The sequence below is a fragment of the Petromyzon marinus genome, chromosome 48 (genome assembly GCF_048934315.1).
Source record: "Petromyzon marinus isolate PM22_M1 ecotype Great Lakes invasive population chromosome 48, UKy_Petmar_22M1.pri1.0, whole genome shotgun sequence".
NCBI lineage: Eukaryota > Metazoa > Chordata > Hyperoartia > Petromyzontiformes > Petromyzontidae > Petromyzon > Petromyzon marinus.
Window position 1 is genome coordinate 8,656,927 of NC_133714.1, and position 25,914 is coordinate 8,682,840.

General features: G+C 57.6%; 1 protein-coding gene across 1 annotated transcript in view; it reads right to left on the bottom strand.

The window, feature by feature from the left end:
- LOC142931061 (stabilin-2-like) overlaps positions 1-25,914 on the bottom strand; it is an 85,209-nt gene that overhangs the window by 43,478 nt on the left and 15,817 nt on the right. Inside the window, exons 11-24 of the mRNA XM_076074417.1 lie at positions 23,251-23,346; positions 19,274-19,321; positions 18,782-18,897; positions 17,371-17,482; positions 14,670-14,747; positions 14,101-14,196; positions 12,802-12,906; positions 9,731-9,862; positions 8,980-9,108; positions 6,759-6,815; positions 5,472-5,579; positions 3,216-3,435; positions 1,467-1,586; positions 560-605 (exon numbers count right to left, since the gene is read on the bottom strand). Of these exons, the coding sequence (XP_075930532.1) occupies positions 560-605; positions 1,467-1,586; positions 3,216-3,435; positions 5,472-5,579; positions 6,759-6,815; positions 8,980-9,108; positions 9,731-9,862; positions 12,802-12,906; positions 14,101-14,196; positions 14,670-14,747; positions 17,371-17,482; positions 18,782-18,897; positions 19,274-19,321; positions 23,251-23,346 (1,463 nt within the window). The remainder of the gene's footprint in view (positions 1-559; positions 606-1,466; positions 1,587-3,215; positions 3,436-5,471; positions 5,580-6,758; positions 6,816-8,979; positions 9,109-9,730; positions 9,863-12,801; positions 12,907-14,100; positions 14,197-14,669; positions 14,748-17,370; positions 17,483-18,781; positions 18,898-19,273; positions 19,322-23,250; positions 23,347-25,914) is intronic.

Genomic DNA, 25,914 nt, shown 5'->3' on the forward strand with positions numbered 1-25,914 from the left:
TGTGACATTAGCTCGTACATGAGAGTCACTGGCGCATAGTCACGTGTGAATCTGCCAAGATAAAATAACTACGGGAACATTTAAACCCATTTGCATACCTGTCAACCCATTATCAGCGCCCTACCTAATTACAGACCAATTCAGACCTTAACGTTCATCCTACAAAGCTCCATCACAAGGGAGAAGCACAGACAAAATACATTTTTTTTCCCGTATTGAAACGGCTGTACGCCTTACGGACCTCAATTCCCCTGTACAAGAATACGGGCTAAACCGTATGGGTCGACACGGTATGCGCATGGTAATCTGGAACGAGATAAAAGACCTTTCTAAACTCACTGATCGTCAACAGTGCGGGTTTCCAAGAGTAACCAGCCAGAGCGCGCAGGGCGGCCGCTGACAATTCTTTTTCATTCGGGATAATAGCTCGCGAAATGGACAATTCGTGAACACGTGGATGTTCATTATTAACACGTTAATTTCTCAGAACCCACGTGGGGTCAGGCAAGGCGCGGGGGTGACTGGGTTGTGTGTGTGTGTGTGCGTGTAGATGACCTACTTGGCACTCGAGTGGCACGTCTTGTTGCAAAGGTCATCTTTTATTCCTGAAATGAACGCGCGGAATCGCCCTTAATCATCATCGAGGGTCAGGGTCTATCCACTGCTCGCTTAAGTCCTCCTCAAGCCATCATTTTCGCCGTCAGTCAAGATCTATCCACTGCTGCATGAAAGCTTACCCGACCCAAACCATCATCAGCCGTGGTCCATGCGCTGTTTGATAACTGCCCCCGCGTTATCATCATCGCCATTAGCATCAGAATTATCTTTCACCGATTGCTTCTCAGTAACTCAGCAAATCCACCCGGGACTGGAAAACCCGGGGTGGAGCCCGTGGCCTCCTCAACCTGGTGCCACATGAAAGGACTGGAGGTCATGGGGTCAAGGGGTCAATGTGTGGCGAAGCTAAAACTCAACCAAACTATTTTATTTTACCAGGTAAGGCTCACCATGCTATGTAGCTCTTTTTCAGAAGCGACATGACCACCAATAATAGCCCAACGAAGTGGCTTATTATCATCATCGTCACGTGGAAATAAATTTATAGTAGCGGCCAAACACTCTAAAACTCGTGACTTTGATTCTAAATGCGGAGGGAAAAACCGGAGGACCGGAGAAAAATCCACGCGACGACGCGGAGAGAGAGAGAGAGAGACACGCAAACTCCAAATACACAACAGGCGTCAGGGTCGACATCGAACCCACGAACTCCTGGATACCAAGCGAGTTATTTAACATCTCCTAGCCAACGCGGCGCCCTAGGGAGCCAGAGCCACAGAAGGTGGACAGGAGCAGAGGGCCCCCCATTTCATTCCTCGGTTCCGGGGGCCCTGTGCAAACCACGACCCCCCCCCCCCCCCGCGCCACCGGGGTAAGGGGGTCAAGAGGTCGGGTCGTGGGTCACCCACGCTCGTCGCAGCGGATTCCACGCCAGCCCACGGCGCAGCTGCAGCTCCCGTCGCCCTGCTCGCCGTCCCGGCAGCGCCCGTTGACGCACACGCAGTCTGCACGCGGCACACGCACGCACGCACGCACGCACGCACGCACGCACGCACGCACGCACGCACGCACGCACGCACGCACGCACGCACGCACGCACGCACGCACGCACGCACGCACGCACGCACGCACGCACGCACGCACGCACGCACGCACGCACGCGAGTGTGAGCGCGAGCGCGATGTGGATGCACTATGAGCCCAGGTCACCGGGTTGGGAGTGCAGCGCACTGACTACTGTGTGCACACACGCCCATCGCGCACACACACCACACCCCCATGACACATCGCAGACTTCCATCACACGCACACACACACACACCGCACACACATCACACACACACCCATCAGACACTCACGCCAATCACACACACACATCACACCCCCATGACACATCACAGACTTCCATCATACACACCACACACACACACACACCGCACACACATCACACACACACCCATCAGACACTCACGCCCATCGCGCACACACATCACACACCCATGACACATCGCAGACTTCCATCACACGCACACACACACACACACACCGCACACACATCACACACACACCCATCAGACACTCACGCCAATCACACACACACATCACACCCCCATGACACATCGCAGACTTCCATCACACACACAGACTGCACACACATCACACACACACCCATCAGACACTCACGCCAATCACACACACACACATCACACCCCCATGACACATCGCAGACTTCCATCACACACACACACCGCACACACATCACACACACACCCATCAGACACTCACGCCAATCACACACACATCACACCCCCATGACACATCGCAGACTTCCATCACACACACACACACCGCACACCCATCACACACACACCCATCAGACACTCACGCCAATCACACACACACACATCACACCCCCATGACACATCGCAGACTTCCATCACACACACACACCACACACCACACACGCATCAAATGCACACCCATCAGACACTCACGCCAATAACACACACACAGCACACCCCCATGACACATCGCAGACTTCCATCACACACACACACACCGCACACCCATCACACTCACGCCAATCAGACACTCACGCCAATCACACACATACACATCACACCCCCATGACACATCGCAGACTTCCATCACACGCACACACACCGCACACCCATCACACACATCACATGCACACCCATCAGACACACACACCTATCACACACACACACAATCGCCCATCACACACATCACATGCACACCCATCAGACACACACACACCCATCACACACACACACCTATCACACACACGCACCCATCACACACACACACATCACACCCCCATGACACATCGCAGACTTCCATCACACACACACACCACACACCGTACACACATCACATGCACACCCATCAGACACTCACGCCAATCACGCACACACACACATCACACCACATGACACATCACAGACTTCCATCACACCCATCACACACATCACATGCACACCCATCAGACAGACACACACACACACACCCATCAGACACACACACACCCATCAGACACACACACACACACACATCACACACAATCGCCCATCACACACGCGCACCCATCACACACACGGCCGGGGCCCCCGTCACGGCAGGAACGGCGGTGTCAGTCACCTTGCAGGCAGCTGTGGCCGAACTTCCCCGGCTCGCATTGCTGGCACGCGCGCCCCGTGTAGCCCTCCTGGCACGCGCACGTGCCCGTGCCGTTGAGCCCGTCGCTGCACACCCCGTGGCCCCCGCACGCCCCCCCCCCCACGCCGTCGGCCCCCGCCTCCACCTGCCCCGGGCAGGCGGCACACGGAGGCCCGAAGAAGCCCTCGCAGCAGTCGGCCGTCTACACGGAGGCGGTGGATTGGGGGGGGGTGGGCAGAGGTACGTCGTGAGCGTGCGTGCGTGGTGCACATAGCCCGGCACCATCGCCGCCGCTTGGCGGCGAATGGCGGTTGTTGTTGTTGTTGCTGTGTGTTGAACGTGTGTCACGGAGGCAAAGGGTGCGTGCGTGCGTGCGCGTGTGCGTGTTGAACTTCTTTCGCAACCGTACGTAGTCAACCGTGCTAATCGTGGGTGCGGTGGGATGAGATCGAAGTGGACCTACAGCTCTGCTTTGTAGGCCTGGTCAAGATCGACAGGCCAGGGCTCTGGGTTGTTCTTCTCTCTGCTCACAATCATTGAGGACCTTCACGATGGTGGGCAGGCCTGGGTAAAGGTTAGTTTAACACGTAGGCTTTCATGACCAATATCATCCATAATACAGGTGTTCTGGGTTAGATTGCATAAATATAAATGTGTTGTTAAACCCGCCACCACCCTACATAGCAAGTTTGTAAGGCTTGTCACGTAAACGTGATGCTAGTTGTAATTACTGGTGAAACGTCGTACTCGGATTGTAAATGTTGCAGTGGATTTGCTCTCCAACACACCGGTGTGCTGTACTAGTAACACATTGGAACGTTCTGCTTACGTGAAAAACTTTACTAATTGGTTGTGTCGGGTGGTGGCGGGTTAAACAACACATTTATATTTACGTGATCAAACCCCAAACAAACCTATATTATGGCTGGGTAAAGCTATGTGGCCTGGAGTCAGAGCCATTCCCTGTTCACCTTGGGGCGCGAAAGGGATGCCATCTGGTCCCTAGATTACTTAACATCCATTTCGACCACGTAGTTCGAAAAGCTTTCCGTGGCTGTACCAGAGGAATCTCAATCTGGTACAGATACAATGGGAGGCTGATCTATGCCCGGGCGCTGTCAAGGGGATGGCTCCCGATTGGTCAACCATGTTACGTATCTTCTTTGGTTCTTTCGGTAAAGTCACGTAGAATGAGAATAAAATAATAAATTGATAAAATAAAATAACACAATAATATTCTCACGACGTTTCGGCCACAACACAAGCGGCCTTCATCAGGTGAAGGGACGAGACTGTCCTCCAGACTGTCCTCCAGACAGTCTCGTCCCTTCACCTGATGAAGGCCGCTTGTGTTGTGGCCGAAACGTCGTGAGAATATTATTGTGTTATTTTATTTTATCAATTTATTATTTTATTCTCATTCTACGTGACTTTACCGAAAGAACCAAAGAAGATGAATCCTTGCAGTCACGAAAGCTTTAAATCGAAACATGTTACGTATGCCGATGATCTGAAAATCGCTGCCCACTTGGAGGAGTTTGTGACGCTGTTGGCTGACCTAGAGCGCGCTACTAAGAGATGTGGCCTTACCCCATCAGCACCACAAAAACAAAGCACCTGCCCGGGTATTTTGTGCCACCTCCTGCACTGTGAGTGATGGGGCAGTTGTGTAGAGAGTGGAGAAGTCTCCATACTTGGCTGCGATGGCTGGGTCACGTAGCCCGCGTGACCCAGCCACCGCATGCCCAAGCAGATTCTGTTTGGCCGCACAGGGAGGGCTAGATGGGCGCGGCACGGACTAGTGGAGAGATGGAGCTGATGCGGTACAAGAGGACGTGGAGCTGAGTGGACTTGCCGATGACCGGTACCAGCGATGTCAAGATCGGCCTCTGTGGAAGAGGCTCGTGAAGGACGCTGCTACTGGGCAGTTGGAGGCAGTCGCCCTCCAACAACAACGGAGGGCGGAGGAGCGACGCTCACAACAACGAGCGGAGCGCCGGGCGGCTAAAACGCAGCGAGTTGGTACAGCGGGGAGCACAGGCGATGCATCCATCGGTCATCCCAGTCGGTCAACCCATGGCACCCGGGTCTGTCCAGTAACTTCCTACCAGCAGCGAGCCATCGAGACTTCGCGTGGCCTCAAAGGACGCACCTAGCCTGGCACAAGAGCCGTGGTGACGTCACCGCCACTCAGCGCTGTTGTTGTTGTTGTTGTTGTTGCTGTTGGTGGCCACTCACGATGACGGTGCGTGCACAGTTGGAGCGGCAGCCCAGGAACATCTGGCGGCGGCCCAGGAAGTAGCGGAGGTAGATGCAGTTAGACTTGCGGCGTGGACCCGGACCCTCCTGCACACGAGCGGGTGAACACGTGTGGGTGAACGCACCGGCGCGCGGGTGAACACATGGGTGAACTACACGTGGGTGAAGACGAGCGGGTGAACACATGGGTGAACAACACATGGGTGAAGACGCGCGGGTGAAGACACGCGGGTGAACAACATGTGGGTGAACGGACCGGTGCGCGGGTGAACACATGGGTGAACTACACGTGGGTGAAGACGAGCGGGTGAACACATGTGGGTGAACGTGCTGGTGCTCGCGTGAACACATGGGTGAACAACACGTGGGTGAAGACGCGCAGGTGAAGACGCATGGGTAAACGCACTGGTGCGCGTGTGAACACATGGGTGAACAACACGTGGGTGAACAAGTGTGGGTGGATACACGGGTGAACAACAAATTGGTAACACGCGCGGGTGAATACAGATGTTCATGTGGGTGAGCATGCGGGTGAACACGCGGATAAACACACAGGTGTGTATGCGCAAGTGAACACACACGCAAGTGAACATGCACATCCTGCTCTGTACACACAAGAACAAACACACGTGAATGCACACGCACTAACAAACGAACACATGCATGAATACAAGAATGTACAGGTGTTCATGTCGTCGTGCAGGAGTTCACGTGGTAGTACAGGTATAAATGTAGTTATATAGGTGTTCACGTGATTGGACGGGTGTTCACGTGGTTTTACAGGTGTTCACGTGACTGAACAGGTGTTCACGTGCTTGTACAGGCGTTCACGTGCTTATACAGGTGTTCACGTGGCTGTGCAGGTGTTCATGTGGTTGTGCAGGTGTTCGCGTGACTGAACAGGTGTTCACATGCTTCCACAGGTGTTCACGTGCTTGTACAGGTGTTCATGTGCTTGTGCAGGTGTTCGCGTGACTGAACAGGAGTTCACGTGCTTCCACAGGTGTTCACGTGCTTGTACAGGTGTTCACGTGCTTGTACAGGTGTTCATGTGCTTGTGCAGGTGTTCGCGTGACTGAACAGGAGTTCACGTGCTTCCACAGGTGTTCACGTGCTTGTACAGGTGTTCATGTGGTTGTGCAGGTGTTCACGTGACTGAACAGGTGTTCACGTGCTTGTGCGTTCACGTGCTTGTACAGGTGTTCATGTGCTTGTGCAGGTGTTCGCGTGCCTGAACGAGTGTACGGGTGTCCAGGTAGCACTCACCACAGGCACCGTGCCAAGAGGGCAGTCGGGCTTGAATTGGCAGCTCGAGCATTTGCTCTGAGATGGAAACACGGGGTCAGAGGTCACACGGGGGTCACACGGGGTCGGGGTCACATGGGGTCGGGGTCACACGGGGCCATGCGGTCACGAGGTCAGAATCAACAGTGTCAAAGTTTCAAGGTCATCAATTTCGTGTTCCGAGGTGACACCAGGGATAGGATCTCACGAGGGAGTGAGACGCGGGGCGCGAGTCTGCCGACCGAGTAGCGAGGTGGCCGACGAGTGCTGCTCCGTGCGATCCCAACGGAGCGACTTGTGGGTAATGGTGGGATTGGCGAAAAAGTTTAACCTTGACACAGCGAAGTGAGAGAGGGGGCGTGGCAGAGCGAATGTTTGTGCGAGCGGCGACGCAGGGGTTAGCACCGCGCTGCTCTGCGGTCCTGGCGACCCGGAATTTATAGCAGCCAAATACTCTCAAAGCGTGATTCTACGTGTGCAAGGAGGAACCCGGAGGGCCCGGAAAACATCCACGGGACCACGGCGAGAGAGAGAGAGAGACACGCAAACTCCAAATATACAGCAGCAGGCGTCAGGGTCAGGATCGAACCCACGACCTCCTGTATACCAAGCGAGGTAGTTAACATCTCCTAGCCACCGTGATGATGATGAGAGAGAGAGAGACACGCAAACTCCAAATATACAGCAGCAGGCGTCAGGGTCAGGATCGAACCCACGACCTCCTGTACACCAGGCGAGGTAGTTAACATCTCCTAGCCACCGTGATGATGATGAGAGATAGACACGCAAACACCAAATATACAGCAGGCATCGTTAGGGTCGGGATCGAACCCACGACCTCCTGCGTACCAGGCGAGGTAGTTAACATCTCCTAGCCACCATGATGATGATGAGAGAGAGACACGCAAACTCCAAATATACAGCAAGCGTCAGGGTCGGGATCGAACCCACGACCTCCTGTATACCAGGCGAGGTAGTTAACATCTCCTAGCCACCGTGATGATGAGAGAGAGACACGCAGACTCCAAATATACAGCAGCAGGCGTCAGCGTCGGGATCGGACCCACGACCTCCTGCGTACCAGGCGAGGAAGTTAACTACGCTCACGGACGACGGCAACGAATCTCCCCGGCTGGTTGCTTCCTTTGACGGCCTCGGGGAACTCGTGGCCATGGAGTGAGATTTCGTTCACGCGGGAATTCGATTGCGTTCATCTAAAAGCGTCCGCAATTTGTCAAACGCGAAATGTCGTACACGGAACATTCCTAGATCGAGGGATACCTGGATAAGGGGGATCTTACCCCTTCGTGAGGGTGAGCGAGTGAGGGTGAGCGAGTGAGGATGAGTGAGTGAGGGTGAGTGAGCGAGCGAGGGTGAGCGAGTGAGTGAGGGTGAGCGAGTGAGGGTGAGCGAGTGAGGGTGAGCGAGTGAGTGAGCGAGTGAGCGAGGGTGAGTGAGCGAGTGAGGGTGAGCGAGTGAGGGTGAGCGAGTGAGGGTGAGTGAGCGAGTGAGAGTGAGCGAGTGAGGGTGAGCGAGTGAGGGTGAGTGAGCGAGTGAGCGAGGGTGAGTGAGCGAGTGAGGGTGAGCGAGTGAGTGAGCGAGTGAGCGAGGGTGAGCGAGTGAGGGTGAGCGAGCGAGCGAGTGAGGGTGAGCGAGTGAGTGAGGGTGAGCGAGTAAGGGTGAGTGAGTGAGGGTGAGCGAGTGAGTGAGTGAAGGTGAGCGAGTGAGTGAGGGTGAGCGAGTGAGGGTGAGTGAGTGAAGGTGAGCGAGTGAGTGAGGGTGAGCGAGTGAGGGTGAGCGAGTGAGGGTGAGTGAGTGAGGGTGAGCGAGCGAGTGAAGGTGAGCGAGCGAGTGAGGGTGAGCGAGCGAGTGAGGGTGAGTGAGTGTGGGTGAGCGAGTGAGGGTGAGCGAGCGAATGAGTGTGAGCGAGCGAGTGAGTGTGAGGGAGCGAGTGAGTGTGAGCGAGCGAGTGAGTGTGAGCGAGCGAGTGAAGGCGAGCGAGCGAGTGAGTGTGAGCGAGCGAGTGAGTGTGAGCGAGCGAGTGAGTGTGAGCGAGCGAGTGAGTGTGAGCGCACCAGCGTGAGTGTGAGTGAGCGAGTGAGTGTGAGCGAGCGAGTGAGTGTGAGCGAGCGAGTGAGTGTGAGCGAGCGAGTGAGTGTGAGTGTGAGCGCACCAGCGTGAGTGTGAGTGAGTGTGAGCGCACCAGCGTGAGTGTGGTCTCGTTGGTGTCACAGCGGTTGTGCAGCACGGACAGCACGCGTGCCACTCCGTGCACCACGCCGCGGTCCGTCTCCACGTCCGCGTTGTCCACCGCCACGTTGTTCACCAGCAGCTGAGACGCAACAGCATCGTCCGGCATCGTCATCATCCGCGTCGTCGTCATCATCGTCGTCATCATCGTCGTGATCGTCGTCATCGTCATCATCGTTGTCATCGTCATCATCATCGTCGTCGTCGTCATCGGTGTCATCATCGTCATCATCATCGTCGTCGTCATCGGTGTCGTCATCGTCGTCATCATCATCGTCGTCGTCATCGGTGTCGTCATCGTCGTTATCGTCATCATCATCGTCGTCGTCGTCATCATCATCGTCATCGTCGTCATCATTGCCGTCATCATCGTCGTCATTGTCGTCAACATTATCATCGTTGTCGTCATCGTCGTCATCATCATCGTCGTCGTCATCGTCGTCATCATCGTCATCGTCATCGTCGTCATCATCATCATCGTCGTCGTCATCATCATTGTCATCGTCGTCATCGTCGTCAACATCGTCGTCATTGTCGTCATCATCATGATCGTCATCATCATCATCATCGTTGTCGCCATCGTCGCCATCATCATCATCATCATCGCTGTCGTCATCGTCGTCGTCATCATCATCATCGTTGTCGTCATCGTCGTCATCGTCGTCATCATCGTCATTGTGTGCTCGTCGAGTGCAGCGCCGTGCCTGTCCGTCGTGGGAGAAGAATCCCAGCTGGTAGGAGGCGCCCAGCATGGTGGGGCGGTGCATGCCGGCCCGCAGGTCCCGCGCCATCAGCTTCTCTCCCAGGATCACGTGGTACATCACCTGCTCGTCATTCTGCACACACACGAGAGACAAAGGTAACCCGTGTAGCCTCAACAGACTTTTGGGGCAAGTGCGGTGAGCGAGCACGGCACACGACGGGTTGGCCTTGGGGAGAACCCAGGACCGGTTCAGACAATCGTCACCGGTGTTGGTCGGGAATCGAACTCGGGTCGCCGGGTTCGTAGCGCAGTTCGCTAACCGCTACACTACCGTTACCCGCATTCTGCACACACACACACAGACAAAGGTCCCCCATGTAGCCTTTTGCAGATTGCTGGGGCAAGTGCCGTTAGCAAGTAGGACCTATGAAGACCGGCACGGCACACCTATGAGCGGGTGGTGTGTCACAGTGCTGCTGTTTACACGTCCACACATAACAACAACAACCGCCATTCGCCACTAAGTGGCGGTGATGTCACCACGACGCTTGTGCCAGGCCATGTGCACCTTGAGGCCACGTGAAGTGTCGAACGCCCGCTGGCAGGAGGTCACGGGGCAGACCCAGGTGCCACGGGTCGACTGACTGAGACGACTGGCTGATGCACCACCTGTGCCCCCTACTGTGCCAACCTGCTGCACTTTAGCCACCCGGCGCTCCGCTCGTTGTTGTGAGCATCGCTCCTCCGCCCTCCGTTGTTGTTAGAGGGCGACTGCCTCCAACTGCCCAGTAGCGTCCTTCACGAGCCTCCTCCACAGAGGCCGATCTTGACACCGCTGGTACCAGTCGTCGGCAAGTCCACTCAGCTCCACGTCCTCCTGTACCACATCACTCCATCTCTTCTCTAGCCCGTGCCGCGCCCGTTTAGCCCCCTCGATCCGGCCGAACAAAAGCTGTTTCGGCATGCGGTGGCTGGGCATGCGGGCTACGTGACTCAGCCAATGCAGCTTTGCCTGCCGGAGGAGCTCACCGATGGGACCCTACCCAGATCTTTCAAAGATTTGTGAGCTCCTCACACAATCCATCCTGGTTAAACCCAGGATGGATCGTAGGCAGGCTAGCCTAAATGTTTCTAACCGGCGAAGATGCTCGATTAAGGGGGTCCACGTTTCGCAAGCGTAGAGAAGGGAGGGAATAAGCGTGGCCGAGAAGACCTAAAGCTTAGTGCGGAGCGATAGACCAGGTAGCTTCCACACAGCGTTACACAACCGATGAAAAGATATTGCCGCTCGACTGATTCGGAGACCTCTGCTGTTAAACTGGAGCCGGTCATAAGCACACTGCCCAGGTATGGGAAACTCTCCACTCTCTCCACAACTGCCCCATCACCGATTGGGAGTTGTGTGGGTGGAGTGTCCGATGGTACAAAATACCCCAGGCAGGTGCTTAGTTTTGGTGGGGCTGACGGTAAGGCCCCACCTCTTAGTGGCACGCTCCAGTCTCAGCAGCAGCGTCTCAAACGCCTCCTCTGAATGAGCAGCTACTACCAAATCATCGGCATACATAACGTGGTTGAGCAACACGCACACACACACGCACTCCACGTGTATATTCGCACACATGCACGTAGACATTCTTGGCTGGAGTCTAGATTGTATGTACAGTAAAACCTTGGATTGCGAGCACAATTCGTTCCGGAAACGTGTTTGTAATCCAAAGCACTCGCATATCAAAGCACTCGCATATCAAAGCACTCGTATATCAGTTGTGATCACGTGACGCTCGGCAGTACAAAGCATGTACACGTACTACTACTACTCATATTGCAAGACCCTCGCTCGTTTATCAAATTAATATTTACTTTAAAAAATGTGCTCGTCTTGCGAAACACTCGCAGACCAAGTTACTCGCAATCCACAAGGTTTTACTGTACATGTTGAACTTCTTTTGTACCATACGTAGCCAACCGTGCTGAATCGGCGGTGCAGGTGAAGGACAACAAACTAACACAACAACAAGGAGTTCTACAGAAATGAGTTTGTCAACCTAGACGATGATTCAAAAGTGCATCACAGCTCCCAGTGGCTTCCTGATATCGGAAGGAAGAGCGTTCCAGACGGCCGCAGCAGCGGCGCCATCTGCAAGCGCCGCGATGTGGTGACCACCACCGGAGTTTGCGTGGTGATGGTTCATAGCTCGTTGACGAGATCGGCGAGGTGATTGTGGTTCTTTATTTTTGTTTTTACGATCAGAGGAAACAAGAAGATGCTCGGTGTAGTCGGCACTTTGCTCCGTTCATCATTTCGGTTTTTTTGTTTTTATGCTTTGCTTTATATAAACCCCCCCCCCATTTTAAATGAAAGACCCAACAAAATATTGTTTTCTTTTTTTAGTCTGCTCTCCTTACCCCTTCCCTCTCTCTCTACCCCCCTCTCTGCCCCCCCTCTCTCTCTGCCCCCTCTCTTCCTACTCCATTTCGCTCTCTCTCTCTCTCGGTCACTCTCTCGCTCTCTCTCCCTTTTTTATAACTACGACAAGTGCTGCATCTGCACGCAGCCCTTCCCACAGTCAAACGGCCTCCGACGGGTAGCTCACTCATATCTGCACGCACAGAGCTCTCCACCGTCATCTGCCACCGAGCACGCGGCCTCCTCCGGCGCCCACTGCTCCTTGAAGGCCGGCACGGCGTGGGTCAGCCGCGCGGTGATTGTGGTTTCATTCGTGGCAAGCACTTTGTGTGCGTGCTGAGTGCGACCTTTTAACGAATTCGTTCGGCAACCGGAAGCCAATGGCGCTCTGCGAGCACCGCACGGACACGTTGGGACCTTGCGCTGCCCCGTCACGACCCGTGCCCGAGAATGTTGCACACGCTGCAGCTTGGTGGCGATGTTTTTTTGTTTGTTTTGCCAGACGTCCAGTAGAGCAGTGAGTTGCAATGATAGTGTCAGGGCTGGCGAGAGGTGCCCGGGCGTGTGGGCTGGTGTGGAAATAGGGTCAGGGATTAAGGTTGAGGGGGTGGGGGTTCAAGAGGGGGGTGGGGGCTGTGGGTGGGGGGCTGGCTAATGGGAGGTACCGGGTGCGTGGGTCGCTCTTTGCGGAATTGGTCCATGGCCTCCTGGCTGGGAGCGAACACCGTGTAGGCCTCGGACCGCTCGACCCGCCCGATCAGCTCGTACTCCTGGTAAGCACAGGGGTGAGCGAGCACGGGGGTGAGTGGGCGAGTGGGTGAGTGACTCGGTGAGCGAGTGACTCGGTGAGTGAATGGGTAAGTGACTTGGTGAGCGACTCAGTTAGTGAGCGGGTGAGTGGGTGGGTGAGTGAGCGAGTGGGTGAGTGAGTGAGTGAGTGGGTGGTGAGTTAGTGGGTGAGTAGGTGGGTGGGTGAGTGAGTGGGTGAGTGAGTGGGTGGGTGAGTGTGTGATTGGGTGAGTGAATTAGTGAGTGACTCGGTGAGTGAGTGAATGGGTGGGTGAGTGGGTGAGTGAGTGGGTAAGTGGGTGGGTGAGTGAGTGGGTGAGTGAGTGGGTGGGTGAGCGCGTGATTGGGTGAGTGAATGAGTGAGCGAGCGAGTGGGTGGGTGGGTGGGTGAGTGAGTTGGTGGGTGGGTGAGTGGGTGGGTGGGTGGGTGAGTGAGTGAGTGAGTGGGTGGGTGGGTGGGTGAGTGAGCGAATGAGTCAGCGAGTAAGTGGGTGGGTGGGCGGGTGAGTGAGTGGGTGAGTGGGTGAGTGATTGGGTGAGTGAGTGGGTGAGTGGGTGAGTGATTGGGTGAGTGAGTGCGTGGGTGGGTGGGTGAGTGAGTGAGTGAGTTGGTGGGTGGGTGAGTGAGTGATTGGGTGGGTGGGTGAGTGAGTGGGTGAGTGGGTGAGTGGATGGGTAGGTGGGTGAGTGAGTGAGTGAGTGGTGGGTGGGTGGGTGGGTGGGCGGGTGAGTGGGTGGGTGAGTGCGTGATTAGGTGAGTGAATGCGTGAGCGGGTGAGTGGGTGGGTGGGCGGGTGAGTGAGTGAATGAGTGAGTGGGTGAGTCATTGTGTGAGTGAATGAGTGAGTGGGTGAGTGAGTGGGTGAATGAGTGGGTGGATGTGTGGGTGAGTGGGTGAATGAGTGGTTGAGTGGGCGAGTAGATGGATGGGTGGGAGAGTGAGTGAGTGAGTGGGTGGGTGGGTGGATGGGTGGGTGAGTGAATGAGTGGGTGGGTGAGTGGGTGGGTGGATGGGTGGGTGAGTGAATGAGTGGGTGGGTGAGTGGGTGGGTGAGTGAATGAGTGGGTGGGTGGGTGGGTGGATGGGTGGATGGGTGAATGAATGAGTGGGTGGGTGGGTGGATGGGTGGGTGAGTGAATGAGTGGGTGGGTGAGTGGATGGGTGGGTGAGTGACCGTGAGGAGCTCCTGGAATGTGCTGTATTGAGGCATCTGTCCGAGCCGCGTGTGGAGATCGGGGAGATTCTGAATGTTGCGTGACGGCAGCACCATCTGACACGACAGCCATAACAACAACCACAACAACCACGACAATCACAATCACCACACAAATAACCACGTGTAGCCTGTAACAGACTGTTGGGGCAAGTGTGCCGGAATGGCACACGAGGTGGTGGGTATGGCGAGCACCACGCCCGGCCGCAGTTGTAATGTTAACACATCCCATCAGGTGCTCATTTGAGGCCGAGTCGACCTAGGGGAGGCCCAGAACCGGTTAACCGATACACACACACACACAGAGACACGTGTCTCTGTGTGTGTGTGTGTAGCGCTAACCGCTACACACACACACAGAGACACGTGTGTCTGTGTGTGTGTGTGTCTGGAACCTCACGCTTATCCCAAGCCTGCACAGTCATCCCTGCTATGGTAGCGGTGAATTCCCCTCTTCATTTACGAACGCGATTGTCGATTATCGGGGGTGAGTGCAGGTGGTGAGCGCAGGTGCTGAGCGGGATGCTCACCCGGTCGATGACGTGGACGATGCCGTTGGATGCCATCACATCGGAGGCCACCACCATCGCATCCCCGATGGTCAAATTCTGCGATGGGAGAACACTGCTTGTATCACGGCGATGGTGATGAATCCTAAGACTCGTGTTCAGGAGGGTCCTGCCGCCCCTGCCGCTACATTGGAGGTGTTTATCTGTCAGATGTCTTCAGCCCAACTAATGGCGAGTCGTATGCATCATTATCATCGTCATCGTCGTCGTTGTTGTTGTTGTTGTTGTCGTTCACGTGGGTGAGGATACCGGAGCACCCGGAGAAAACCTCCCACGTCTTGCGCGAGAGGGGGCAACGCTGTATCCCCGTCAAGATGGGACAGATGGAGATTAGTCCACACCGTGCTGTGGCGCCTTCTCCTGGCTGAGCCAGGGCTACGGCTCCTCCTCGACGCCCACGGGGAAAAGAAGAACAAGAAGAACAAGAAGAACAACAAGAAGAACAAGAAGAAGAACACGAAGAACAAGAAGAACAACAATAAGAATAAGAAGAATAAGACGAAGAAGAAGAACAAGAAGAAGAAGAACAAGAAGAAGAACAAGAACAACAAGAAGAACAAGAAGAACAAGAACAAGAAAAAGAACAAGAAGAACAAGAAGAACAACAAGAAGAACAAGAAGAAGAACACGAAGAAGAACAAGAAGAAGAACAAGAAGAAGAACAAGAAGAAGAACAAGAAGAAGAACAAGAAGAAGAACAAGAACAACAAGAAGAAGAACAAGAAGAAGAACAAGAACAAGAACAACAAGAAGAACAAGAACAAGAAAAAGAACAAGAAGAACAAGAAGAACAAGAACACGAAGAACAAGAAGAACAAGGAGAAGAACAAGAAGAAGAACAAGAAGAAGAACAAGAACAAGAAGAAGAAGAACAAGAAGAAGAAGAACAAGAAGCATAAGAACAAGAAGCATAAGAACAAGAAGAACAAGAAGAAGGCCACGTGCAGCAGCGTAGCCACCGCCACCGGCACTGCGTGGCTCAAGGCACTCATAAAGACAAAGACAAAGCCCCACTCCCCGCCCCACAGTCTACGCAGGCTGTTGGGGCAAGTGCCGTCAGTCAGCAGCACCTATGCAGGCCGGGATGGCGTACGAAGGGGTGGCGTGTTCAGCACCGCCCCCTGGCTGGCTTTGTCTGCCCAGCGCCGATGTTTACACACCCAGGGCTGGCACAGGATCGCTTCCGGTGATCGCCACTGACGTTAGCCGTGAGCGCGAATTAAACTCGGGCCGCTCCCGTGCAGCGTCTTAACACACGCCCGGCAGTGAGTGGCGTGCGCATGCACACCACTCACCACACACACCACTCACCACACACACCACGCACCACACACACCACACACCACACACACCACTCACCACACACACCACACACACCACACACCACACACACCACACATACCACACACACCACACACCACACACCACACACACCACACACACCACACACACCACTCACCACACACACCACACACACCACACACCACACACCACACACACCACACACACCACACACCACACACACCACACACCACACACACCACGCACCACACACCACACACCACACACACCACACACCACACACACCACGCACCACACACACCACACACCACACACACCACGCACCACACACCACACACCACACACACCACACACCACACACACCACGCACCACACACACCACGCACCACACACCACACACCACACACACCACTCACCACACACACCATGCACCACACACACCACACACCACACACACCACGCACCACACACCACACACCACACACACCACACACCACACAGACCACGCACCACACACACCACACACCACACACACCACGCACCACACACACCACACACCACACACACCACACACCACACACCACACACACCACACACACCACACACACCACGCACCACACACACCACACACCACACACACCACGCACCACACACCACACACACCACACACACCACTCACCACACACACCACACACCACACACACCACACACCACACACCACACACACCACGCACCACACACCACACACCACACACACCCCGCACCACACACCACACACCACTCACCACACACCACACACACCACGCACGCCGGGCTGAGAGTCAGGGATGAACTTCGGTCGGGTCTGTCCGGGTCGGCAAAACCCAGCACACCGCATCCAGGATATCTCTCGCTGTAAGCCGCGGCTGCCAGTTGTCACGTGCCACGTACGGGGCGCCACGGTGGCAAGATGTTAACTACCTCGCCTGGTACACAGGAGGTCGTGGGTTCAATCCCAACCCCTGGAGTTGGCATGTTACCCCCGCGGTCACAAGGGATTGTTCTCTGGGTCCTCCAGTTTTCCCCTACACATCGAGAAACATGCATTTAGAGTATTTGGCTGCTATAAACTTACACATTACTTCGCTGAGCTATCGTTTGTGGCCAGGTCGCGACTGACGGAAGAGCTACATAGCTCAGTGGGCCTCACCTGGTAAAATAAACACAATTGTTGCCCTTCACTCTGTGCTCCACTGCCAACGGCACGGGAGAATTAACGCTCTGGCCGAAGGGTGACGATCGGGGGTGGGGGGGTCAGAGGTCAGGGGTCAGGGCTCGGTGGATCGGGGTGGCAAGGGTCGGGGGTGGGCAAGGGCGGCACCGTGCGTGAGCGGCCGAGGAGGAGCGTGGTGCCGGGCTGCAGCGTGGGCAGGCGGGTGCTGCCCCGCGACTCCAACTCCTGCAGGGAGAACCTTCCGGGCAGCACGTGCATCCTGCACGCCACGTGGGGGGTTTGGCAAAGGCAAAGATAAAGAACCCTGCCCCCCCCCCCCGCCCCTTCCCCGTGTAGTGTTTAACCGCAACGTCGGGGCGTGTGGGTAGTGTGGCCCAAAACCATGTCCGGGCCGCCTTTGTCTCCCCAGCGGTGACGCTTTTCCACGATGCATCAGGTACAAATTTTAGGGTTGAGTCGAGCTAGGTGAGGCCCAGGACCCGTTAAGATATTCGCCAGCGATGTTGGACGTTCGGAGCGCAGCGCGTTGACCGCTCCACTGCCGCTCCCCACAAAGACAAAGATCCCCCCCGTGTAGCGTTGAACAGAAACGTCGGGGCGAGTGCCGTGAGCAAGCAGCACACACGACAGAGTCGGTGACGGTGGCGCGCGCGTGTGTGTGTGCGTGTGTGCGTGCGTGTGTGCGCGTGTGTGTGTGTGCGTGTGTGCGTGCGTGTGTGTGCGTGTGTGCGTGTGTGTGTGTGTGCGCGTGTGTGTGTGTGCGTGTGTGCGTGCGTGTGTGCGTGTGTGTGTGTGTGCGTGCGTGTGTGTGCGTGTATGCTGTGTGTACTCTGTGTATGTGCTGTGTGTGTGTGTGCTGTGTGTACTCTGTGTGTGTGTGCTGTGTGTCATCTGTGTGTGTGTGCTGTGTATCATCTATGTGTGTGTGCTGTGTGTACTCTGTGTGTGTGCTGTGTGTACTCTGTGTGTGTGCTGTGTGTACTCTGTGTGTGTGCTGTGTGTGCTGTGTGTGTGTGCTGTGTGTACTCTGTGTGTGTGTGCTGTGTGTCATCTGTGTGTGTGTGCTGTGTATCATCTGTGTGTGTGCTGTGTGTCATCTGTGTGTGTGTGCTGTGTGTCATCTGTGTGTGTGTGCTGTGTGTCATCTGTGTGTGTGTGCTGTGTGTCATCTGTGTGTGTGTGCTGTGTGTCATCTATGTGTGTGTGCTGTGTGTCATCTGTGTGTGTGTGCTGTGTATCATCTATGTGTGTGTGCTGTGTGTACTCTGTGTGTGTGCTGTGTGTACTCTGTGTGTGTGTGCTGTGTGTCATCTGTGTGTGTGTGTGCTGTGTGTCATCTGTGTGTGTGTGCTGTGTGTACTCTGTGTGTGTGTGCTGTGTATCATCTATGTGTGTGTGCTGTGTGTCATCTGTGTGTGTGTGCTGTGTGTACTCTGTGTGTGTGTGCTGTGTGTACTCTGTGTGTGTGAGCTGTGTATCATCTATGTGTGTGTGTGCTGTGTATCATCTATGTGTGTGTGTGTGTGCTGTGTGTGTCGCGGCGGTGTGGCCGGCTCACTTGACAGCGCTGGCCGCCTCGCGCTCGCCGCTCCACGTCGTGTTGGCGATGACGCTCGCGGCGGGCACCAGCACGGTGAAGTTCCCGGAGGCCAGCGCCTCCCTGAGCGAGGCCCTCTGTGGGCCCACACGCAGACACGGCGAGGCCATATTTGGGGTTGTCCTTCGCCCCACCGCGTTCAACGCGTGCGCGTACGTGGACACAAGGTGAGCCGGAGGCCCCTCCCCCTTAACCCCTCCCTCCCTTCCTTGGCCCTGCCCACTTTCACACAGCCACGCCCACTCGCCGACTCAATCACCTGCACGCACCCACTCACTCGCCTGCACACGTGCCAACTCACTCACCTGCGCAATCACTCGGCCGCGTATCCACCTACTCACCCAACCACTCACCCACCTATCCACTCACCCACCGACTCACCCACCCACTCGTCCACCTCCCCAACCATACACTCACTCACATCACCTACTCACCCACTCACCACCGACTCACCTCAACCCAGGCATTGAACGGAGCAAACACGAAGGCAGACGCCAGCGTCTGAAAATGGAAGACACAAATCATGGGCATCAACCCAGCTCCCCCTGGGCCTCACTCCTACCCCAGGTCCACCTGGGCCACTCATTGCAATCCAACATTCTCTGAGCGACCCAATCAATTCCCCGGTCGTTCCAGGTCCCTCCTGCGAACCCAATGTCCCCTTGAGTCATCACTGCAAATCCCAGGTCTCCCTGGGTTCCGAATCCATTCCTCCGACTCCAGGTTACCCCAGATTCCTACTGCAAACCAAGATCTCTCTGGGCCCCGATTATATATCCCCAGGTCCCCCTAGGACCCTACTGTTGTCCATCATACCTCGACCCCCACCCTCACCGTGACCAGGTCCCCCTCCACCCCCACCTCACCGTGACCAGGTCCCCCTCCACCCCCACCCCCACCTCACTGTAACCAGGTCCCCCTCCACCCCCACCTCACCGTGACCAGGTCCCCCTCCACCCCCACCCCCACCTCACCGTGACCAGGTCCCCCTCCACCCCCACCCCCACTCTCACCGTGACCAGGTCCCCCTCCACCCCCACCTCACTGTGACCAGGTCCCCCTCCACCCCCACCTCACCGTGACCAGGTCCCCCTCCACCCCCACCCCCACCTCACTGTAACCAGGTCCCCCTCCACCCCCACCTCACCGTGACCAGGTCCCCCTCCACCCCCACCCCCACCTCACCGTGACCAGGTCCCCCTCCACCCCCACCCTCACTCTCACCGTGACCAGGTCCCCCTCCACCCCCACCCCCACTCTCACCGTGACCAGGTCCCCCTCCACCCCCGCCCCCACCCCCACCTCACCGTGACCAGGTCCCCCTCCACCCCCACCTCACCGTGACCAGGTCCCCCTCCACCCCCACCTCACCGTGACCAGGTCCCCCTCCACCCCCACCCTCACTCTCACCGTGACCAGGTCCCCCTCCACCCCCACCCCCACCTCACCGTGACCAGGTCCCCCTCCACCCCCACCTCACCGTGACCAGGTCCCCCCCCACCCCCACCTCACCGTGACCAGGTCCCCCCCCCACCCCCACCTCACTGTGACCAGGTCCCCCCCCACCCCCACCTCACCGTGACCAGGTCCCCCCCCACCCCCACCTCACCGTGACCAGGTCCCCCTCCACCCCCACCCCCACCCTCACCGTGACCAGGTCCCCCTCCACCCCCGCCCCCACCCCCACCTCACCGTGACCAGGTCCCCCCCCACCCCCACCTCACCGTGACCAGGTCCCCCTCCACCCCCACCTCACCGTGACCAGGTCCCCCTCCACCCCCACCCCCACCCTCACCGTGACCAGGTCCCCCCCCCACCCCCACCTCACCGTGACCAGGTCCCCCCCACCCCCACCTCACCGTGACCAGGTCCCCCCCCACCCCCACCTCACCGTGACCAGGTCCCCCTCCACCCCCACCCTCACTCTCACCGTGACCAGGTCCCCCTCCACCCCCACCTCACCGTGACCAGGTCCCCCTCCACCCCCACCCCCACCCTCACCGTGACCAGGTCCCCCCCCCACCCCCACCTCACCGTGACCAGGTCCCCCCCCACCCCCACCTCACCGTGACCAGGTCCCCCCCCACCCCCACCTCACCGTGACCAGGTCCCCCCCCACCCCCACCTCACCGTGACCAGGTCCCCCTCCACCCCCACCCTCACTCTCACCGTGACCAGGTCCCCCTTCACCCCCACCCTCACTCTCACCGTGACCAGGTCCCCCTCCACCCCCACCTCACCGTGACCAGGTCCCCCTCCACCCCCACCCCCACCCTCACCGTGACCAGGTCCCCCCCCCACCTCACCGTGACCAGGTCCCCCCCCACCCCCACCTCACCGTGACCAGGTCCCCCCCCACCCCCACCTCACCGTGACCAGGTCCCCCCCCACCCCCACCTCACCGTGACCAGGTCCCCCTCCACCCCCACCCTCACTCTCACCGTGACCAGGTCCCCCTCCACCCCCACCCTCACTCTCACCGTGACCAGGTCCCCCTCCACCCCCACCCCCACCCTCACCGTGACCAGGTCCCCCCCCCACCCCCACCTCACCGTGACCAGGTCCCCCCCCACCCCCACCTCACCGTGACCAGGTCCCCCCCCACCCCCACCTCACCGTGACCAGGTCCCCCCCCACCCCCACCTCACCGTGACCAGGTCCCCCTCCACCCCCACCCTCACTCTCACCGTGACCAGGTCCCCCTCCACCCCCACCTCACCGTGACCAGGTCCCCCTCCACCCCCACCCCCACCCTCACCGTGACCAGGTCCCCCCCCCACCCTCACCTCACCGTGACCAGGTCCCCCCCCACCCCCACCTCACCGTGACCAGGTCCCCCCCCACCCCCACCTCACCGTGACCAGGTCCCCCCCCACCCCCACCTCACCGTGACCAGGTCCCCCTCCACCCCCACCCTCACTCTCACCGTGACCAGGTCCCCCTCCACCCCCACCCTCACTCTCACCGTGACCAGGTCCCCCTCCACCCCCACCTCACCGTGACCAGGTCCCCCTCCACCCCCACCCCCACCCTCACCGTGACCAGGTCCCCCCCCACCCCCACCTCACCGTGACCAGGTCCCCCCCCACCCCCACCTCACCGTGACCAGGTCCCCCCCCACCCCCACCTCACCGTGACCAGGTCCCCCTCCACCCCCACCCTCACTCTCACCGTGACCAGGTCCCCCTCCACCCCCACCCTCACTCTCACCGTGACCAGGTCCCCCTCCACCCCCACCCCCACCCTCACCGTGACCAGGTCCCCCCCCCACCCCCACCTCACCGTGACCAGGTCCCCCCCCACCCCCACCTCACCGTGACCAGGTCCCCCCCCACCCCCACCTCACCGTGACCAGGTCCCCCCCCACCCCCACCTCACCGTGACCAGGTCCCCCTCCACCCCCACCCTCACTCTCACCGTGACCAGGTCCCCCTCCACCCCCACCTCACCGTGACCAGGTCCCCCTCCACCCCCACCCCCACCCTCACCGTGACCAGGTCCCCCCCCCACCCCCACCTCACCGTGACCAGGTCCCCCCCACCCCCACCTCACCGTGACCAGGTCCCCCCCCACCCCCACCTCACCGTGACCAGGTCCCCCCCCACCCCCACCTCACCGTGACCAGGTCCCCCTCCACCCCCACCCTCACTCTCACCGTGACCAGGTCCCCCTCCACCCCCACCCTCACTCTCACCGTGACCAGGTCCCCCTCCACCCCCACCTCACCGTGACCAGGTCCCCCTCCACCCCCACCCCCACCCTCACCGTGACCAGGTCCCCCCCCCACCCCCACCTCACCGTGACCAGGTCCCCCCCCACCCCCACCTCACCGTGACCAGGTCCCCCCCCACCCCCACCTCACCGTGACCAGGTCCCCCCCCACCCCCACCTCACCGTGACCAGGTCCCCCTCCACCCCCACCCTCACTCTCACCGTGACCAGGTCCCCCTCCACCCCCACCTCACCGTGACCAGGTCCCCCTCCACCCCCACCCCCACCCTCACCGTGACCAGGTCCCCCCCCACCCCCACCTCACCGTGACCAGGTCCCCCTCCACCCCCACCCCCACCTCACCGTGACCAGGTCCCCCTCCACCCCCACCCCCACCTCACCGTGACCAGGTCCCCCTCCACCCCCACCCCCACCTCACCGTGACCAGGTCCCCCTCTACCCCCACCCTCACCGTGACCAGGTCCCCCTCCACCCCCACCCCCACCTCACCGTGACCAGGTCCCCCCCACCCCCACCTCACCGTGACCAGGTCCCCCTCCACCCCCACCCCCACCTCACCGTGACCAGGTCCCCCTCCACCCCCACCCCCACCTCACCGTGACCAGGTCCCCCTCCACCCCCACCCTCACCGTGACCAGGTCCCCCTCCACCCCCACCCCCACCTCACCGTGACCAGGTCCCCCCCACCCCCACCTCACCGTGACCAGGTCCCCCAGGCAGGTGGTGCCGTCCCCCGTGTATCCCGTGCGGCATGAGCACACGCGGAGCCCAGGGCCCACGTGCTCGCACGAGGCCTGCAGGCGGCACGGCCACCACCGTCACCATTACCACCGTCACCACCACCGTCACCATTACCACCACCATCACCAACCACCACCACCATCACCACCATCACCATCGTCACCATTACCAACGTCACCATTACCATCACCATTATCACCATCACCATTACCACCATCACCATTACCACCATCACCATTACCACCATCACCATTACCACCATCATCATTACCACCATCACCATTACCACCGTCACCATTACCACCACCAACCACCACCACCGTCACCATTACCAGCGTCACCATTACCACCATCACCATTACCACCATCGCCAACCACCACCACCGTCACCATTACCACCATCACCATTACCACCATCACCAACCACCACCACCGTCACCATTACCACCATCACCATTAAAACCATCATCATTACCACCATCGCCAACCACCACCACCAACCACCATCACCATTATCACCGTCATCATTACCACCGTCACCATTACCACCATCACCATTACCACCATCATCATTACCACCATCGCCAACCACCATCACCATTACCACCACCATCACCATTACCACCATCACCATCATCATTACCACCATCACCAACCACCATCACCATTACCACCATCACCAACCACCACCACCATCACCACCACAACAACCACCACCATCACCAACCACCACCACCGTCACCATTACCACCATCACCAACCACCATCACCATCATCACCACCATCACAACCACCACCATCAATAACAACCGCCATTCGCCACTAAGTGTCGGTGACATTACCACGCCGCTTGCGCCAGGCTAGGTGTACGTTAATGCCACGTGAAGTGTCGAACGCCCGCTAGCAGCAGGTCACGGGACAGACCCACGTGACTGACTGCGATGAGTGGCCGATGCATCACCTGCGCCCCCTACTGTACCAACTTGCTCTATTTTAGTCACCGGCGCTCCGCTCGTTGTTGTGAGCGTCGCTCCTCTGCCCTCCGTTGTTACTGGAGGGCGACTACCTCCAACTGCCCAGTAGCGTCCTTCACGAGCCTCCTCCACTGAGGCCGATCTTGACACCGCTGGTACCGGTCATTGGCAAGTCCACTCAGCTCCACGTCCTCCTGTACCACATCACTCCATCTCTTCTGTAGCCCATGCCGTGCCCGTCTAGCTCCCTCAATCCGGCCGAACAAAAGCTGTGTCGGCATGCGGTGGCTGGGCATGCGGGCTACATGACCCAGTCAACGCAGCCTTGCCTGCCGGAGGAGCTCACCGATGGGACTTTGTCAAGATCTTTCAAGGATTTGCGAACTCCGTACACCAGCCTTATTAAACCCAGGTTGGATCGTCGACAGTCCAGCCTATATGTTTCTAACAGGCGAAGATGTTCCATTAGCTGGGTCCACGTTTCGCAAGCATATTTGTAAGGGAGGGCATGACCGTGGCCAAGAAGATCCGAAGCTTCGTGTGGAGCGACAGACCAGGTAGTTTCCACACAGCGTTATGCAGCCGATGAAAATAGAAAGCTGCTCAATTGATTTGGAGAGAGACCTCTGCTGTCAGGCCGGCGCTGGCCATGAGCACACCACCACCATCACCACCACCACCACCATCATCATCAACATCACCATCATCACCACCACCATCACAACCAGCAGCACCACCATCACCATCATCACCACCACCATCACAACCAGCATCACCACCACCACCACCATCACCACCATCATCACCACCACCACCATCATCACCACCACCATCACAACCAGCATCACCGCCACCATCACCACCATCATCACCATCACCACCATCATCATCAACATCACCATCATCACCACCACCATCACAACCAGCATCACCACCACCACCATCACCACCATCATCATCAACATCACCATCATCACCACCACCACCACAACCAGCATCACCACCACCACCATCATCACCATCACCATCACAACCAGCATCACCACCACCATCACCACCATCACCACCATCATCATCACCACCATCATCATCAACATCACCATCATCAACACCATCACCACCATCATCACCACCACCATCACAACCAGCATCACCACCACCACCACATCCACCACACCCAGTCACCTTTGCCTCCCTAGTGGCGATGTTCACACACCACACCAGGGACTTAATTAGGGCTGAGTCAATCTAGGGGAGTTCCAGGACCGGTTCAGATATTTATCACCGGTGTTGGCCATGAGTCATCACAATAACCACCGCCACCACCACCACAACAATAGCCACCACAACAATAACCACCACGCAAACTACAGATATGTATCTAATGAGTCATACAGATGTGCATCTAATGATCTGTACAGGTGTGTATCTAATAATCTATACAGGTGTGTATCTAATCATCTATACAGGTGTGTATCTAATCATCTATACAGGTGTGTATCTATCATCTATACAGGTGTGTATCGTATCATCTATACAGGTTTGTATCTAATCATCAATACAGGTGTGTATCTAATGATCTGTACAGGTGTGTATCCAATGATCTGTACAGGTGTGTATCTAATCATCTGTACAGGTGTGTATCTA